We start from the raw sequence: 19,688 nt of genomic DNA, 5'->3' as shown, positions 1-19,688 counted from the left end.
ACCACTTATTTAAGGACGGGTCAGACCAAGGCGCAGCGTGAAATGCGCACATGTTTATTTAACTGATAAACACACGACAAAACAATAAACAAACGAAACGTGAAGTCCTAAGCTTACACACAAAACAAGCCTACTCACAGAACAAGATCCCACTACTAACGAGTGCCAATAGGCTGCCTAAGTATGATCCCCAATCAGAGACAACAAGCGACAGCTGCCTCTGATTGGGAACCACACCGGCCAACATAGATCTACACATACAGGTCTACAATTTTGTTTCTGGTTCCTTTGACAGCTCTTTGGTCTTGGCCATAGTGGAGTTTGGAGTGTGACTGTTTGAGGTTGTGGACAGGTGTCTTTTATACTGATAACAAGTTCAAACAGGTGCCATTAATACAGGTAACGAGTGGAGGACAGGGGAGCCTCTTAAAGAAGAAGTTACAGGTCTGTGAGAGCCAGAAATCTTGCTTGTTTGTAGGTGACCAAATACTTATTTTCCACCATAATTTGCAAATAAATTCATTAAAAATCCTACAATGTGATTTTCTGGAATTTTTTTTCTCAATTTGTCTGTCATAGTTGACGTGTACCTATGATGAAAATTACAGGCCTCTCTCATCTTTTTAAGTGGGAGAACTTGCACAATTGTTGGCTGACTAAATACTTTTTTCCCCCACTGTACATGGTAATAAATTATAAATGACCAGGTATGTTCATTGGTGATTCTTAGGTATTACTTTGAAAGAGACTGGTGTGACTACGTATTTATATAGTAATAAGCTGGTTCTTATTTGTACTTACCTTTGGGACTAAAATGTTTTACTATATAATAACATTTTGTGACTTTGTATGTTCCTTGGTGTTTATTTTATATTACATTGAAGTAGTGGCGTGACAAGGTATAGTTATTAGCTGGTACATAGTTGTACCTACCTTCTTACTTACTTGTACTTACCTATATAATTAAATTTTGTATTTACAAATTCATGTAGTACTACCTTCCTTGGTTCCTATTAAATACGTTTAAGACTAAATTCACACTACGTGTAAAATGAAGGGTTACCAAAGTAGTTGATGCGGTTACTAAAACAGTTGTACCACTAGATTGGTAGAAGTTATTTCCGTTCTGATTTCTGATTTAAATAGTAGAGAAATAGAGGAAGGTTTCATAGGCTCTAGTTTGTGTCTAAGTAGTTAGGAGAGTGGTACAAAATGTAGTTGTTTAAAAAAAAAATCTAGATGACGCAGCTACTAAAACAGCAGTATATCACGGGATTGTTAAGTACTCCTTTCTGATTGTCTACAAGGGCACTCTAGAGATATACAGGACAGTTGGAAAATACACCACTAAAGTAGTTACAGCAGTAAATGCCTTTTTACCATTCTAAATCACTACACAATTATTAATGAAAACGATTTATGAATGCAAATATAATGTGACCTAGTAACAAGACCCAACATTCTATTTACCTACCACTGGCAGTGATACAAAGTTGCTGCTTTATTACTATGATTCACCTACAAGCCTACAAGACTGAGACAAGAGTATTTCCCCATTTTACTTTTGACCTTTTTGGCAAGCCTGGTAGCTATCGTATCCCAGACTAGTGGAAAGATAAAAGTCCCGTTATCAATCTGAAAAGAAAACGCACAGCTGACAGACACAGGAAAATTATGGAATTCAAGCTAGCCATGATAGAAGTGGCATGTCACAAAAAATGTACATTAAAAACGACAGAATGGGCTGTTAAAACATTGGACTGCTAAAGGAAAACAAGAAAAATGAAGACTGCGACAGCAATGGGCCAGAAGAATTAAGCATCCTCCGTGACGTCTATGCTTCTTTCCACACAACAACGGGGTAGGAGTCCAAGCAGATAATGTGTGTCACCAGGCACAGGTGCAAGAGTAGTCTGAGGAGTTACTGGGGACCTTCAGTGTCAGAAAGAAAGCAATGGAGTCACTAGCCTCCTCTCCTCCTCCGAGGTAGAAAGCCCACAAAACCCCACCAAAAGCAGTAGCAACAACACCCAACAATACAAAAGGATGGAAATTGTGTCAGGCCCATCGTCACAAGAGAGTGAGTCATTTGACTTACCCGGCGACTTGCTACGCTGCCACTTCACCATTAATAGCAGTGTCCAATTTTATTTAAACAAGTAGCTGGAAAGACAGCTCACTCCGGAGAACCTAGCAAGCTGGTTAACCCCTTACCTCTTTTTTATTTTATTTTTTTATTTAACCTTTATTTAACCTGGTAAGCCAGTTGAGAACAAGTTCTCATTTACAACTGTGACGTGGCCAAGATAAAGCAAAGCAGTGCGATAAAAACAACAACACAGAGTTACATATGGGGTAAAACAAAACATAAAGTCGAAAATACAACAGAAAATATATATACAGTGTGTGCAAATGTAGCAAGTTATGGAGGTAAGGCAATAAATAGACTATAGTGCAAAATAATTACAATTAGTATTAACACTGGAATGATAGATGTGCAAGAGATGATGTGCAAATAGAGATACTGGGGTGCAAATGAGCAAAATAAATAACAATATGGGGATGAGGTAGTTGGGTGGGCTAATTTCAGATGGGCTGTGTACAGGTGCAGTGATCGGTAAGGTGCTCTGACAACTGATGCTTAAAGTTAGTGAGGGAGATAAGAGTCTCCAGCTTCAGAGATTTTTGCAATTCGTTCCAGTCATTGGCAGCAGAGAACTGGAAGGAATGGCGGCCAAAGGAGGTGTTGGGTTTGGGGATGACCAGTGAGATATACCTGCTGGAGCGTATACTACGGGTGGGTGTTGCTATGGTGACCAATGAGCTAAGATAAGGCGGGGATTTGCCTAGCAGTGATTTATAGATGGCCTGGAGCCTGTGGGTTTGGCGACAAATATGTAGTGAGGACCAGCCAACAAGAGCGTACAGGTCACAGTGGTGGGTAGTATATGGGGCTTTGGTGACAAAACGGATGGCACTGTGATAGACTACATCCAATTTGCTGAGTAGAGTGTTGGAGGCTATTTTGTAAATGACATCGCCGAAGTCAAGGATCGGTAGGATAGTCAGTTTTACGAGGGCATGTTTGGCAGCATAAGTGAAGGAGGCTTTGTTGCGAAATAGGAAGCCGATTCTAGATTTAACTTTGGATTGTAGATGCTTAATGTGAGTCTGGAAGGAGAGTTTACAGTCTAACCAGACACCTAGGTATTTGTAGTTGTCCACATACTCTAGGTCAGACCCGTCGAGAGTAGTGATTCTAGTCGGGTGGGCGGGGTGCCAGCAGCGTTCGATTGAAGAGCATGCATTTAGTTTTACTAGTGTTTAAGAGCAGTTGGAGGCTACTGAAGGAGTGTTATATGGCATTGAAGCTCGTTTGGAGGTTTGTTAACACAGTGTCCAATGAAGGGCCAGATGTATAGAAAATGGTGTCGTCTGCGTAGAGGTGGATCTGAGAGTCACCAGCAGCAAGAGCGACATCATTGATATACATAGAGAAAAGAGTCGGCCCAAGAATTGAACCCTGTGGCACCCCCATAGAGACTGCCATAGGTCCAGACAACAGGCCCTCCGATTTGACACATTGAACTCTATCTGAGAAGTAGTTGGTGAACCAGGTGAGGCAGTCATTTGAGAAACCAAGGCTATTTAGTCTGCCAATAAGAATGCGGTGGTTGACAGAGTCGAAAGCCTTGGCCAGGTCGATGAAGACGGCTGCACAGTACTCTCTATTATCGATCGCGGTTATAATATCGTTTAGGATCTTGAGCGTGGCTGACGTGCACCCATGACCAGCTCGGAAACCGGATTGCATAGCGGAGAAGGTATGGTGGGATTCAAAATGGTCGGTGATCTGTTTATTAACTTGGCTTTCAAAAACGTTCGAAAGGCAGGGCAGGATGGATATAGGTCTGTAACAGTTTGGATCTAGAGTGTCACCCCCTTTGAAGAGGGGGATGACCGCGGCAGCTTTCCAATCTCTGGGGATCTCAGACGTTACGAAAGAGAGGTTGAACAGGCTAGTAATAGGGTTTGCGACAATTTCGGCAGCTAGTTTTAGAAAGAAAGGGTCCAGATTGTCTAGCCCAGATGTTTTGTAGGGGTCCAGATTTTGCAGCTCTTTCAGAACATCAGCTGTCTGAATTTGTGTGAAGGAGAAGCGGGGGGGGGCATGGGCAAGTTGCAGCGGAGGGTGCAGAGCTGGTGGCCGGGGTAGTGGTATCCAGGTGGAAAGCATCGCCAGCCGTAGCAAAATGTTTGTTGAAATTCTCGATTATTGTAGATTTATTGGTGGTGATAGTGTTTCCTAGCCTCAGTGCAGTGGGAAGCTGGGAGGAGGTGCTCTTATTCTCCATGGACTTTACAGTGTCCCAAAACTTTTTGGAGTTAGTGCTACAGGATGCAAATTTCTGTTTGAAAAAGTTAGCCTTTCCTAACTGCTTGTGTATATTGGTTCCTGACTTCCCTGAAAAGTTGCATATCGCGGGGGCTATTTGATGCTAATGCAGTACGCCACAGGATGTTTTTGTGCTGGTCAAGGGCAGTCAAGTCTGAGGAGTAATTAAACAGTTAATTAAATTATTTAACTTGTGTCTTGGTGTTTATTACATTTTTGTAAATATGTTTTATATTAATTACATTTATTTTGGAAGTGCATTGGAAACAATGCAATAACTTCAAAGAAAAGATAAACCAGCACACTGCTTTTATTATATTGATTAAATTGATTTCAATGCCATTAAATATATAGCTAAGCCTTAGCCTACAAACCGTCAAATAGTCCCGCATGTGCAATCAAGGGATAAGCTACTATGACGAGGGAAGAACGTAAGCAAGCCTGCATAGCAATCAAACAAAAATAACAAATGACTGGTGTGCCTCCATAGATATAGAACAAAAAGAATGAAGGACTAGGTCGTGTCTCTAGCAACTTAACCAATGGAACTAATGACCAGGTTTGGTAGGAGGATGAAAAAGTATGAATTTCCTTATTAAAATTAAACTATAAATGAAACGTAATTGTTATTGGTAAATGTGTGCTTTAGTATTATCTTTGGCAACCATGGTATAACTGGGATAAATGCCTCCGCTCTGTACATTATCTTGGAGCGTCATTATTTATCCCTTACGTATGGTTTGATTGGTAGAATATATTTCTGTTCTGATTTCAGATTTGAATAGAAGAGAAATAGACTAAGATTTCATATGCTTTATGTTTTTTTCCAAGTTCTTGGGAAAGTGGTAAGATAATGGCAGTTGGAGAAGAAAAGTGGTTGATTACTAAAACAGCTGTACCTCTTGACTGGTAGAAGTTATTTCTGTTCTGATTTCAGATTTGAATAGCAAAGAAGTAGACAAAGATAGCACCCCCTTTAAGTGGTAGGTAATTTGTAGGTAAGTAGGTAATTTGTGTTAAAAGTTAAATAGTTTACAATGAATAGAATGTTGGAAGTCATGGGCATTTTTAACAATGGGAGCTTTAAAATGATGAAGAAATCCCATAGAAGTGGATGGAGAAGGACAAAAAGAAAAACAAGTTGTATGCAAGCACACTATTCCATACTGGTCTGCACTTTTTAGAGTTTGAATAGTGTTTCTAACTAAAACCTTGTACGAAAAATAGCGTTCCAAAGAAAAATAAGATATAAGTGATAGATTTAAGATAATAAGTCAAAAATAAGTTATACAATATTAAGTCTGACTGCTGAGTAAGTAATACTAATTAACTTAATAAGTCCTCAAAAAACCTGACAAATATGTCAAATCCACCATAAAAACATATGCAGTAACAATTTAATGAATTCCAATATACATTCTTAGCGTTCCTTCTGTAGATACATTAATTTTTTAATGTATTGTATTCATTATTTATTAACTAAATGAGATAAACTAATAAATAGGTACTCAAAGTACCAATCACATATGCTATTATTTTTTATTGGCAGTAAGAGACACTGTTTGGCAACACAAAAATCTCTCACTGCCAGCAAGAATCTAATATGAGCATGGCATTGCTGACTTAGAATGAAAAGATAAACGGACAAGCATTCATGAATCACTGCTATACATATGAAGCAACAATCACCAAGATTACTTTCTTGCTAATAAGTCGAATAAATTGTATCCCTACCCCAACATTGTCATGTTAATATGTTATTCAAAAGCTAACATCTTGCTAGCTAAAGTTAGCTAGCTAGCTACACTGGGCATGAAAGTTTGCTGTACACCACCATGTTTAGCTAATTTTAGCTAGCCATGGTTCAGTTTTTGCCAGTGATACGTTTTGGTTTAAACGACAAACATCTCTGATATAAGTGACAAATTAGTTTACATTTTCTAACGGTAGTTTGCTATCTACTAGCCAATATTGTTACTCTGATGTACAGCAAACTCTCACGCTTGGTGTCTGCTAAATGATTAAAATGTAAATGTATAGCTAGCTATTTAGAACCATGAACAATGATACGTTAGCCTGGTATGCTCGCGCCAACTCAGATGAGTTAGCTAGCTATCTACTGTTGTCTAAGTTAGCTAGCTATAAGCTATATATTGTGTCGACAAATTACTGACATTCAGGAATATTGTTTAACCCCCTAGAGGTGATTGACACTCCGGTGCATCAAATAAGTAAGATAATAAAAAAAATCCCCATCAAAATCTGTCAATTTAAACTAGAGATATCTGTTTTTTTTGCATCAGCCGATTTAGCACTTCCGCATCTGCGGTGAAAGGTGGCAGACCTAGAGCGGTCATCCCAAAAAAATGTCTTCTCACGAAAACGTCTGTAGCGTCCGAACAGTTTGACCTACAAACTATTATGACCCCTCCATGGAAAGGGGAGACTCTCACAATGAGTTTTGTTCTCCGTTTTGCTCTACGACCCCCACAAGTGTCAGGGGACTCGTTTGAAGTCGGTACCGTTGATATGCCAACTTCTGTTTGTAGCGTCCAAACCGTTTGGCCTACAAACTAATGTGACCCCACCGTGGAGATAAGATACCTAGCTCACAGTATTTTACTGAGAAATGCACACCTGACATGTACACAAAAGTGAGGAATGAGGTAAAAGTAGGCCTTGCAAATGTAGAGCTCATTGCAATTACAAGGGATTCGTGGACTTCATGTGTCACCGACTCCTTCGTCACTATTACTGCCAATTACATATCAAACCAGAGTCTACAACGAGTCATACAAAGGCAAAAATATTGGTGGTTTACTGAAGGAGTCATGCGTGGAGTTGGACATCACCAACAAAGAACCTGCCCTGGGACCTCATGTATAAATTGTGCGTACGTACAAAATATACCTCAAAATGTTCATGCATACACACATCTCTGCTAGTGGTTTAAATATATATTATTGTTTTGCAGGCTGGCAAGTAGCCTAATTTTATTTTTGCAAACGGGGGATATGATTAAAAGCTTATTCATAAAAAAAGTTAAATAAGGAAAACATACAAGAATGCAGCCATTTGCCTTTAGTGAGAAGAGTGAAAATCTATGTGTTTCATTTTTAGAATCTAAATACAGACATATATTTTTTTTAATTCCTGTTTATTTTATTTTCATAACCATTGTAGAATTGCCAGAGAATGTAATGTTAATTTCTCTACCATAAGCTGCCTCTAACGTTGTTTAGATAATTTGGCAGTACGTCCAGTGTAGGCGAGCGTTTTTCTGATATCAACGTTGTGAACAGAGTGCCCATGGTGGCAGTGGGGTTATGGTATGGTCAGGCATAAGCTACGGACAACAAACACAATTGCATTTTATCGATGGCAATTTGAATGCACAGAGATACTGTGGCGAGATCCTGAAGCCCATTGTCATGCCATTCATCCGCCGCAATCACCTCATGTTCTGCATGGTAATGCAAGGCCCCATGTCGCAAGGACTTGTACACAAGTCCTGGAAGCTGAAAATGTCCCAGTTCTTCCATGGCCTGCATACTCACCAGACATTTCACCGACTGAGCATGTTTGGGATGCTCTGGATCGACATGTATGGCAGCATGTTCCAGTTCCCGCCAATATCCAGCAACTTCACACAGCCATTGAAGAGGAGTGGGACAACGTTCCACGGGCCACAATCAACAGCCTGATCAACTCTATGCGAAGGAGATGTGTCGCGCTGCATGAGGCAAATGGTGGTCACATCAGATAATGACTGGTTTTCTGATCCACGCCCCTACCTTTTTTTTTATGTATCTGTGACCAACAGATGCATAGCTGTATTCCCAGTCATGTGACATCCATAGATTAGGGCCTAATGAATGAATATCAATTGACTGATTTCCTTATAGGAACTGTGGCTCAGTAAAATCTTTGAAATTGTTCCATGTTGCATTTATATTTTTGTTCAGTGTATGTGCATCTCTCATTTAATTGGACCTAGTAGCCCAGTAAATAGATAGGCTATATGTATTTCAAGTTGCAATCCTACAGGCAGTGCAGTTTATAATATACAGTTGAATTTAACAGGTGAACAGTTGATGTTTTACATTGAAGTAGACCTATGTATGCTACTGTAAGTACTGTAAAAAAAAAAACGATGTAGCCTGCCCAAGAAAATGTTTCAGAATTCATGAAAAGTCCATCATATTTAGGTTGGGAGAAAAGTTGATGCAAAACACTGTTGAATTCAAATGTTCTGCTGACAAGTCCACAACAATTTGCCATTGTTTTCTCTTTCAGAAACTGTCACAGTCCTTTCCCAGATACAGCATAAATTACTGCAAAATATTAAAACATTCTGCTAACACAGTAAATAGACCGGTAGCTTGTGTAAAATATTTGACAATGTGGGTAGGTTACAGTATTGCTGTGCGATAGGAGCGTGACATCTTTGCCTATTTAATCTCAGAGCCTATACCAAGTCAGGATATAGAAACCCAATAATCTATTGCTAAATTAAATATTGAACAACAATTTGTCTTTTGCATAGAAGTGTGGGCTGTAGCATTTAGCCTACTTTTAAATTGTTTTCGAATATACAATCAATTTTGCAGAATGCGCGGGCAGGCACTTGCTATAGGCAGCATGCATGTTTAGTCACTGCAAAATATCAAAACATTCTGCCCAAAATTGCCATTGCTCTTTCTTTCAGAAACTGCTGTGACCTAATTCCAAATAGTTCCAAATAATTCAGCAAATAAAGGGAATTATTGTCACCATAAAAGGTGAATGGAGGGCATTACCAGGCAGAGTTTTAATGTTCGTTCACGCGCGCACAGTTTTACGACAGGTCTGATTTATAACTGGAAACATGCGTATGTATGGCATGTGCCAAGTTTATAAATCTCTGTATTTTTGTATGTGCGCAGACTTTTCAGAAATGGCACAAGCAGAAATTAAGTGTGAAATTTACACAACTGTTATAAATTAGGCCCCTGGTCAAGGACAATGCCGCTAACTTGATTGTTGCTGTAGTTGAGGCCCAGATTATCCTAAATCTAGATGACCCTAAATCGGACCTCCCAGAAAGCCCTGAGTAACGTGAATAATGTACAGAGATTACTGGCAAGAGTGAGGAAGGTGTTTTTTTCCATCACAACACAACAGCAACTAAAATCCATCGGGAGAAGCAGAAACTACTTGCCTTGCCATCCCACAAGATAATCTAAGATGTGACCACCTGCTGGAACATCTCCTACGATATGCTTGAATGTTTCCTGGAGCGACAACCTGTTGTTTTTGCCACACTCATGTCAAGAGAGCTCAGAAAAGGGGATGACGTGAGCAGTCTTACTGAGAAGGTCTTAAGCAATGCAGAAGAAATCATGAAGGTGATGGCACCTCTCAAAGCTGCAACTACCATCATGTGTGAAAACGAGATCCAAACCATCTCAATGATAGCCCCCTTCAAGCAAAGCTGAAAACACCTTATAGCATTTCATGATGACACCCCATTAATCATTGAGATGAAGAGGGCCTTTGTTGAAGACAGGTATTTATTTTATTATTATTATTATTATTATTGGATCATCTTGATATTTTCCTGTATGTTTGCTTTGACAATGTAAGTGCTTGATCTTTCCATACTAATAATTTCACGTTTCAGGAGAAGAGCCAGATGCAGACAGTGTTGCAGTAACAAAAGTTCATTAAAGAAAACAGGGGGCAGGCAAACGACAGGTCAAGGGCAGGCAGAGGTCAGTAATCCAGATCAGAGTCCAAAAGGTACAGAACGGCAGGCAGTCTCAGGGTCAGGGCAGGCAGAGGTCAATAATCCAGGGTGGTGTGACAAGGTACAGAACAGCAGGCAGGGACAGGGCAGGCATAATGGTCAAAACAGGAACTTGAGAAAGCCAGGCGCAAGGGGAAAACCACTGGTCTGCTTGATGGAACAAAACAAACTGGCAACAGACAAACAGAGAACACAGGTATAAATACACTGGGGATAATGGGGAAGATGGGCGACACCTGGAGGGGGGTGGAGACAATCATAAATACAGGTGAAACAGATCAGGGTGTGACAAATAAAGCCTATTGAATTGTGAGGTACACACACCTCCATTCTTGCACATTAACATTAAGTCTCCCAATAGTGAGTACATGAAGCCCAGAACAGCTTTCCTTTTCCAATTGTCTGACATAAACTGCACTCACAAGCACTGAAAGCAAGAGTGTTCAGCCTACAAAAGGCTCTGCACAGCACAGCCTATGTGCAGGCGGGTTGAGAGGTACCTTGGACAGCCCTGTCACTTGTTAAAACTACTGTAATACTATTTTAGACTGCTGTATACTCAGTCAAGCCTATACTGAAATGTCTGTGGGAGAAAGGTCCTCCTCGAAATTACTTTAAGAACTCCCAAAATTATATAGATAGGGCTATTTATAAAATAAATACAAATAAAAACAATCCACCTAAAACGTTTTGCTCAAAATCATTTTCATCCGTCATCCTCACTAACTTTTAAGTCACCATGTTTATTTTTTCAAAACATAATTATAGGCCTAATTGTGCGTCCATATCTCAAATGTTCTTCTCCGCCAGTAGGCGGCGGTATGTGCCGTGTAGGCTATACACAACGCTCTGAGGAAAGCACAGAGGAACAGCGTTGTGGTTGCTAAATGATGCTGATGCTGAGCACGCGAATATAGGCAGGGAGGAGGATGCTGCCGTAGAAATGGTGGTACGTGGGGCGAACCTCCTGAAATGGTTTTGACCGTAGAGGCGAAGCAATGCGCCTCTTCAAAGTCCTCAATGCTTTCATGTCATCACGGCTAAAGAGAATTAGGTAAGAAGAAAAGCTTTACTATCTTATTGCTATTCCCATCCCCCAGTTTTGAAGGGTTATGCAAATATCGCTGTATGTTTGTGCACGGAAGGCCCAGGTGGCTGATGTAAGGAATTATAATGTCTTAATGAATAGAAATTTGGAATTTGGATTTGAGTTGCAGTAGAATGTACTAATGGCCGTGGAATGTAGTTAAAATATAGCAATACAGTTTGATCCCAATCCATTAGTGCCAATCGACTATTATAGACTTATGATATGATAAATGATATGCCATTTAGCAGACGCTTTTATCCAAAGCGACTTACAGTCATGTGTGCATACATTTTTACATATGGGTGGTCCCGGCGATCGAACCCACTACCCTGGCGTTACAAGCGCCATGCTCTACCAATTGAACTACAGAGGACCACATATCTGTTATTGTGCGTATTTTAGTATGATAAGGTTCAGCGCTGGCCTTTTCCAGTGATTGGTTCACGTTGGGAATTGTAGTCCCGTGTTTTTGCTCTCATTTATGCTAAATTGCATTCGGTATTATGTTTCTTAATGGTAGGTCTACCTATATCAAACAATTCCATTAAAATATGCACTATTATTGTATGATTAGAAAGGCTGACGTCCAATTGCAAACTCTCTGTCCATTACGTGCGAGGAGAAGAAACGGACTGTTATTGGGGTAGAATATTTGTAAGGTGGGACAAGCTTTGTGAGAATCTTTATGGGGTGTCGTGCGCCACCTGTCGCCATAAAGACGGTAGTAATAGGTGGGTCTCTTGTCAAGCATGAGTCCACGCTGCAGTGCGGACAAAAACAGTGGAGTGGGATGGACCGAGAGCCGTGGCGTTGCAGAGCAATAAACCGTATTTTAAACTGAGACATAAATTATTAAGACAAAGCATTATATCGGACTAGTTTATCGGAATTGGACCCACTGCCTACCTGGATTTTAGTCGTCGACAATGTATTTTAATTGTGCATTCATGCAAAGCCTACACCTGTACACTGCAGTTTGTAATCATAGGAATCTGCTTGCCTGACACGTTTGTCGAATAAATGGGATATTATTCTAGTTTAAACAACTTGACAACCTAATGTAGAAAAATGCAAATCTTTTTTTAGTGTTAGGCCAATACACAATTTTTAAAAATCATATGTTTGATTTAATTTATTGGAGGTTTCGCTTGGGATAATTGCCAGCTAAATGCATAGGAGTACGTTTCATTTTAGCGTCGGATATCGGAGTAGATATGGACCTTTCAAAAGTTCTCGCAATGGATTTGGTCATACATGGGAAAATGATGCTATTATTGAGTGCATAGCGGTAGCAGTAGGGCTACTGTTTGTCAGAGGAAGTCTTCTACCACCTTAAAATCCCAAATGAAGATTCCAAAAAGACGGAAAAAAGACTAACGTGCCGTCTCTGCGCCAGGTAATATTCTTCATGACATGACATCTCAGTTTGGCTAATAACTTTCACCTAATGTAGATATCAGTAGGCCAAGGCCTATCGGGCATGAATGGGACTTGCTGGGTGCTTTATTAAAGAGGCTATATACAGTGCATTCGGAAAGTATCCAGACCCCTTGACCTTTTCCAAATTTTGTTACCTTACAACCTTATTCTAAAATGGATAAAATAAAAGAAATGTCCTCATCAATCTACACACAATACCCCATAATGACTAAGCGAAAACAGGTTTTTAGAAATGTTTGCAAATAGAAACAGAAATACTTTATTTACATAAGTATTCAGATCCTTTGTTTCTACAACTTGATTGGAGTGCACCTGTGGTAAATTCAATTGATTGGACATGATTTGGAAAGGCACACACCTGTCTATATAAGGTCCCACAGTTGAAAGTGTGTCAGAGCAAAAACCAAGCCATGAGGTCAAAGAAATTGTCCGTAGACAGGATTGTGTCGAGGCACAGGTTTGGGGAAGGGTACCAAAACATTTCTGCAGCATTGAATGTCCCGAAGAACACAGTGTCCTCCATCATTCTTAAATGGAAGAAGTTTGGAACCACCAAGACTCTTCTTAGAGCTGGCCGACCAGCCAAACTGAGCAATTGGGGGAGAAGGCCTTGGTCAGGGAGGTGACCAAGAACCCGATGGTCACTCTGACAGAGCTCCAGAGTTCCTCTGTGGAGATGGGAGAACCTTCCAGAAGGACAACCATCTCTGCAGCACTCCACCAATCAGGCCTTTATGGTAGAGTGGCCAGACGGAAGCCTCTCCTCAGTAAAAGGCGATTGACATCCCGCTAGGAGTTTGCATAAAGGCACCTAAAGGACTCTCAGACCATGAATAACAAGGTTCTCTGGTCTGATAAAACCAAGATTAAACTTTTTGGCCTGAATAATAATATAATATGCCATTTAGCAGACACTTTTATCCAAAGCGACTTACAGTCATGCGTGCATACATTATTATTGTTTTGTGTATGAATGCCAAGCGTCACGTCTGGAGGAAACCTGGCACTATCCCTACGGTGAAGCACGGTGGTGGCAGCATCATGCTGTGGGGATGTTTTTCAGCGGCAGGTACTGGGAGACTAGTCAGGATCGAGGGAAAGATGAACGGATCAAAGTACAGAGAGATCCTTGATGAAAACCTGCTCAGGACCTCAGACTGGGGGCGAAGGTTCACCTTCCAACAAGACAACAACCCTAAGCACACAGCCAAGACAACGCAGGAGTGGCTTCAGGACAAGTCTCTGAATGTCCTTGAGTGGCCCAGCCAGAGCCCTGACTTGAACCCGATCGAGCATCTCTGAAGAGACCTGAAAATAGCTGTGCAGCGATGCTCCCCATCCAACCTGACAGCGCTTGAGAGGATCTGCAGAGAAGAATGGGAGAAACTTCCCAAATACAGGTGTGCCAAGCTTGTAGTGTCATACCCATGAAGACTCGAAGCTGTAATCGCTGCCAAAAGTGCTTCAACAAAGTCATGTGTAAAGGGTCTGAATACTTATGTAAATGTGATATTTAAGTTATATATTTTTTTATAAATGAGCAAAAATGTCTAAACCTGTTTTTGCTTTGTCATTATGGGGTATTGTGTGTAGATTGATGAAGAAAACAAACAATTTAATCCATTTTAGAATAAGGCTGTAACGTAACAAAATGTGGAAAAAGTAACTGTATGACTTCTGCCTCTGTGGCTGTTCTTGAGCCATAAGGGGTGCCCTAAATGGACAGAAATGTTGTCCAGAAATTGAATAAAAAATTGTGTTTAATTATTGTGTGATAGGGCTATAGCCATGTATGTAACCATATTTAAAGCGTCAGTTAGGCCCATTAGTTTAAAAAAATAGGTTATTTACTAACTCAAACTCTCTCTCTGCCTGTAATTTGCGAATGTTGAACAGTCAGTTGCCTTTGTAGCAGATAGGTCTACGGAGTTATAGCGCACACTCAGTGTAGTGTTCATTGGCTTATAGCCCATCAAGCAGTATTAATTAAACTCAATAGAAACATAATACTATTACAGTTTGTGTTTAAGAGTATGGCTAAATATTTGTCTAATTGTGTAATTGTTCCAACTTTTTACTTGCCAATGTTACATTTAATGATACAGGTTCAACAGTGGCTTGGATCAAGCCCTATTTACAACATTTATACTGCCAAATATAGATCTGGGACCTGTAAAGTAATTAATAGATTGTTAAAATAGATGTCATTAATAGATTGTAATATTTTTTTAAATGTTTTTTTCTTTTAATTTTCAACTGTCCATTGCTATATACAGTATATCTCATAGTTCTAATCATCGTCTTATATGGATGTTATGCTAAATGATTGCATTGTATTGTTTGTGTGTATTGTTGTCCATTATAGTATTATTTGTCATAATTTCATTGTCTACTCATTCAAATTAAACTGGCATTCTCATAAATATTTGTTTTTATATATAATTATTTATCTAAATATCTAATCATCATTGCTTTCGTTGTGGAGGCAGTTGTAACAAACCTCTTTGTATTTTTTTATTTTTTTTGGCTTGTAGGCTAACAAAGGAGGGTTTTGGCATCGACTAAATTGGCCAAGTTCAGGATTTTTTTCTCAGACGTAAGGTTTTTGAAGAGGTTGTAAATATGGTGAGAGGTTAATGTGTTCTTCAAAGTTCCCTTGGAAATGCGGCTGCACTTTTACCCACCAGTTTGAACACAAAATGGCTGTCGCGGCTTCCTTCGCGGATTTCAAGGAAATTTCATGATTTCGCTTCATCGTTCTGGGAAACTTGAATGCAAACCCTTGGTTTTTCGCAAAGTAGATCCCCTCACACTATTGATAGTATAGGACAGCAAATACACATTTAGTTGTGTGTTATTATTGAAAGGAGTCTATCAAGTCGCTCACTATCCTCACTGATGCACTGCCCCTATGTTTAGCTTTTCGCTATGGCAACTGTACCCTGACCTATCACAGCCCTGTGAAAATGAGACTATGGTGATGCTACTATGATTTTCCTTTTCCAAGATTATTATTATACACCCAAAGGGGGGAACAGGCTTGCAGTGTTTCCCTACATGAGCAGAATCTGTCATAACACCTGGCAAGATGGCCATAATATTATAATAGATTATATATTATCTTAAACCATACAACATGAAGCCTACTTTTAACGAACTTATAGGGTGGCATCATGATGAGCAGTCACTATAACTGCTAATCAGCAATTTTCTCGATTGATTAATTATTATTCAGTCATACTTATGAAAGTATAAAATAAGCTTAAAGGGATAGTTCACCCAAATTACAAAATGACACATTAATTTCCTTACCCTTTAAGCAGTCTATGGACAAGGAAACCAATATGTTTTGTAAATTGGGTGAACGATCCCTTTAATGATTTAAGGTTAAAGTAAAATATTAATTCCAATTCCATGGCTGTAGTGTGTGGGAGTTAATATGGAGGTTGTGTAGAGGACGCTAAGTGAGGAAATGCTCCCTGAACACCTTTCTGCCCCGTTCTAGAACTCTGAATGCTTACTGGTTCAATTCAGTACTTCTACCTGGTCCTACATTCACTTGAACTTCTTACAATATTGCCTGCTCTTGTGGGTTTTAGAGCAAGTCTGATGAGAGCACTAGGGCCGCATTCAGCATGGTACAATGTTTATGGGACATTCAGATAGAAAATGTTACGTAGAACGAACATGCACCTCTTGCATGTAGAATAAGGAGTCACGTAAGCTTTATTCATGACATTTCTATCTGCAAGGTTCCACAACATTTGCCTACTGAACATGACCCAGGTCTTGCTACATTTGCAGTGTTACCGGCCTGTAATCTTGCTGTGCTAAGAGAGTGCTTGAAATAACAACCATGACAACATAATTTTCCAGTTATTGGCACGTTGACGTTCAATGACACAGCATCCATTCACACGCTTCCCGGCGTAGCAATGCAAATGTTGGGAACCGACCCAGGTGTATTGACAAACCTTGCTTCAAAGCCATAAGCACTGGCAATACCACCCTCATAGGCTCACACCCTCTGTCTAAACCTATTGTATGTGTTGTAGCTGACTAATCTGCTACATAATGTACACAGTCTCTCTACTGGCATCAGCCTAGGCATGACTAAGTAACCCCCCCCCCCCAATGGAGCTGAGCTGTGCATGCATAACTAATGGTCCATGGCCCTGCATGCAGAATAGCATGGTTTTGGTACTAACCTACTTACATGCATCACTCTAATCCAGATATTGTTTACCAATAATAATCATAAGCATCTAGAAAATAAAAGTTGATAGATATCGGTTCGAACCCAATACATATACTGTCTGTAATAGTTTAGAGGGCTAACAGCGATTGACCAGATTGCAATGTAAAAACATATTTGATATGTCAGATATTGTTTTATAAAGTCACATTTAAGAAATGTCTTTCTCATCGGGCAAAACTGGTTGCAATGATGTCATGGTCAGCTTGTATAGTGGTTATATAATGAAGTTTTGCTTAAGTCTTTTTAGCAACGAAATCTGGTTATCTGGTGATGCCTTGATCTCGTCATGAAGAGGACGTCTTTACCTGATTGTAACAGAGATCAGTTATATGACGTCTTCTTAACCCCAAAAAATTAGTTTACAACCAGAAGATTTGAGGCCAAATAATATTTCCATTACTATTCATTACATAGATCTATTGTCAATTTGTTGTTGTACAGCAGTGTTCAAGACTATGAGAATGGTTATGATCCCGCTTTATAGTAGGTGTCACTAAAACCATGTATCACATACGAATTACATATATTGTAGGTACACTGTTGGAATACATTGTTACATAATCAAGCTTTTTTACAAAACTCTTAACTTTGCGCTCAAGCAGAGTGTGATGGACTGTGCTTCAAGTGCCCAAAGTAATTTGAAATTTGACTTGGCCACATCCTAAGGAAAGTGCATCTCCTTATTGGGCTTGATGTTATTCAGATATGAAGGACATTTAACATCCATGGACAGATGTAGTTGCTGTAGTTGATGTACCTCCAACAAACAGTATACCTAAGGCCTTATTTCCCATTGTTCACTTGAGGCAAGAAATGCAGAGTATGTACTGTCTGTCCCCCTTGTTCTTTCAAGACAATCTAGATGTCAAACTACAACCGTCAATACCAGCAAGCTTTCTGTATGACCATGGTATTTGCACGGACAACGGCAAATACCATTTTGTTTTCTCCTCCACTTTGGCCCGAGCTAACAAAACGAATGGCTTTATAAGACAAGCCTGACTTATGCCTTTTGCTTTGAGTGCGCTGTGTGATGCCTGGTCTTGGGTATTGGGTTAAAAGAAAGGGAATACGACTGACTTATGTCCTATTGAATATCCTTTTCCAGAAAAATGGCTCGTTTAAGTTGGGTGCTGCTCGCATTCTGTCGGGCTGGCAGATGCAGTGCCTAGTGCCAGCCCTCCAGGACCACGCCAACATGAATGGGACTGGGGAGACGGCAGACATACTGCCGCCTAACTGCTTGGTCAAGGACCGATGGAAAGTGGTGAGTACTCTACATAGTAGATCTAGTGGTGGTTTTGTCTTGGTGTATAGTCTCTCTATATCAGTATATCCCTAAGGGGCTAAGTACAAGGTTACCTTCACACACACAGATTTGACTCCCCATCACCAATGTTCTCCGTGTCTCACCAGAATTAAAGGGATATTGTACTCGAAGATCTGTGTTTTCATACCTTGAAGTTGAGCAAATAAATATAAAATCAGTTTGTCAGGTTTTTCATACCTTTAAATCAAGCAGATTACAGAGGCCTCCATCCAGCCTGAATGGGAAAGATGATAACTAATTAATTTATTCCTAGTCATTTGGGACCACGAGATTTTGTCCTTAACTCTACATTTTAGTCATTTAGCAGACGCTCTTATCCAGAGCGACTTACAGTTAGTGAATACATATTATTATTTTTTTATACTGGCCCCCCGTGGGAAACGAACCCACAACCCTGGCGTTGCAAACGCCATGCTCTATCAACTGAGCTACATCCCTGCCGGCCATTCCCTCCCCTACCCTGGGCCAATTGTGCGCCGCCCATGAGTCTCCCGGTCGTGGCCAGCTGCGACAGAGCCTGGATTCGAACCAGGATCTCTAGTGGCACAGTTAGCACTGTGATGCAGTGCCTTAGACCACTGCGCCACTCAGGAGTACTACTCTACTCTTGGATCTACAGAACAGAATGTAGAATTGACTCAATACTGCTTTTGGGGTGTTAAATCATTGGACAAAATGTTTTTTTGGGGGTGAAATGTGCCTTTAATGGTGGTATCTTATACGCAGCTCCACTCATTCGGCCCACTGAAGTAAGGAAGTGATTGCGTAACAGCCACAATTACTGTGCTTCTGACGGTGATCACTTGGACGACCCTGTCAGAACCAATCACGGATCGACAGATCCCTCTGCCAAAGAGCTGAGGAAAAAAGTAGAGGGTGTTTGCACATGGCTGGTCAATATTTGTCTTCGGCACTTGGCTGTCATGATCAAGCCATAAACTATAATAGGGTTGTTCAAAGCACTTAAGTACTTGGTGAAAGAAATAAAAAAGGCAATAGAGGAGTTGAGGAAGTGAGGCTGGAGAAAGAGGGGTGGGACGAAGGAGGGCAACTATCTAGTCACTCAGCAAAAATGAATTCACTCAATTACTGTTTGATCAATAAGACACACCTCTCTATCGCTTGGTCCCAGATCAGTTTGTGCTGTCTTGCCAACTCATTTTGGTCGTTGTCATGCCAAACAATGACAATGACCATAGCAGTTAGCAAGACAGCACAAACAGATCTGGGACCAGGCTAACCTCTCTGTACTCTTCCATCAAAACTAGTGTTCCTCATGCGAAAGGGTTTGTTAAGTTGAGCTTATTTTTGATTAGGACAGTACAAGCCAGCATTCTAACAGCACTAGAAGATTGTTGTTTGATACGCTTTTTATCCTCGACACCT

General features: G+C 40.3%; 1 protein-coding gene across 3 annotated transcripts in view; it reads left to right on the top strand.

Annotated features, from left to right (window-relative positions):
• Positions 1 to 11,075: 11,075 nt before the first annotated feature.
• The window catches only part of ttbk1a (tau tubulin kinase 1a), a 67,061-nt gene continuing 58,448 nt past the window's right edge, over positions 11,076 to 19,688 (top strand). For all 3 annotated transcript variants that reach the window (XM_045205563.1, XM_045205562.1, XM_045205561.1), the window contains exons 1-2: positions 11,076 to 11,238; positions 18,081 to 18,239. In XM_045205563.1, coding sequence (XP_045061498.1) covers positions 18,132 to 18,239 — 108 coding nt within the window. In that variant the 5' untranslated portion in view covers positions 11,076 to 11,238; positions 18,081 to 18,131. The remainder of the gene's footprint in view (positions 11,239 to 18,080; positions 18,240 to 19,688) is intronic.

The sequence above is a fragment of the Coregonus clupeaformis genome, chromosome 20 (assembly GCF_020615455.1).
Source record: "Coregonus clupeaformis isolate EN_2021a chromosome 20, ASM2061545v1, whole genome shotgun sequence".
Classification (NCBI taxonomy): Eukaryota; Metazoa; Chordata; class Actinopteri; order Salmoniformes; family Salmonidae; genus Coregonus; species Coregonus clupeaformis.
Note: the sequence above shows the minus strand (reverse complement) of the source record. Positions and strands in the feature narration are given on the sequence as shown.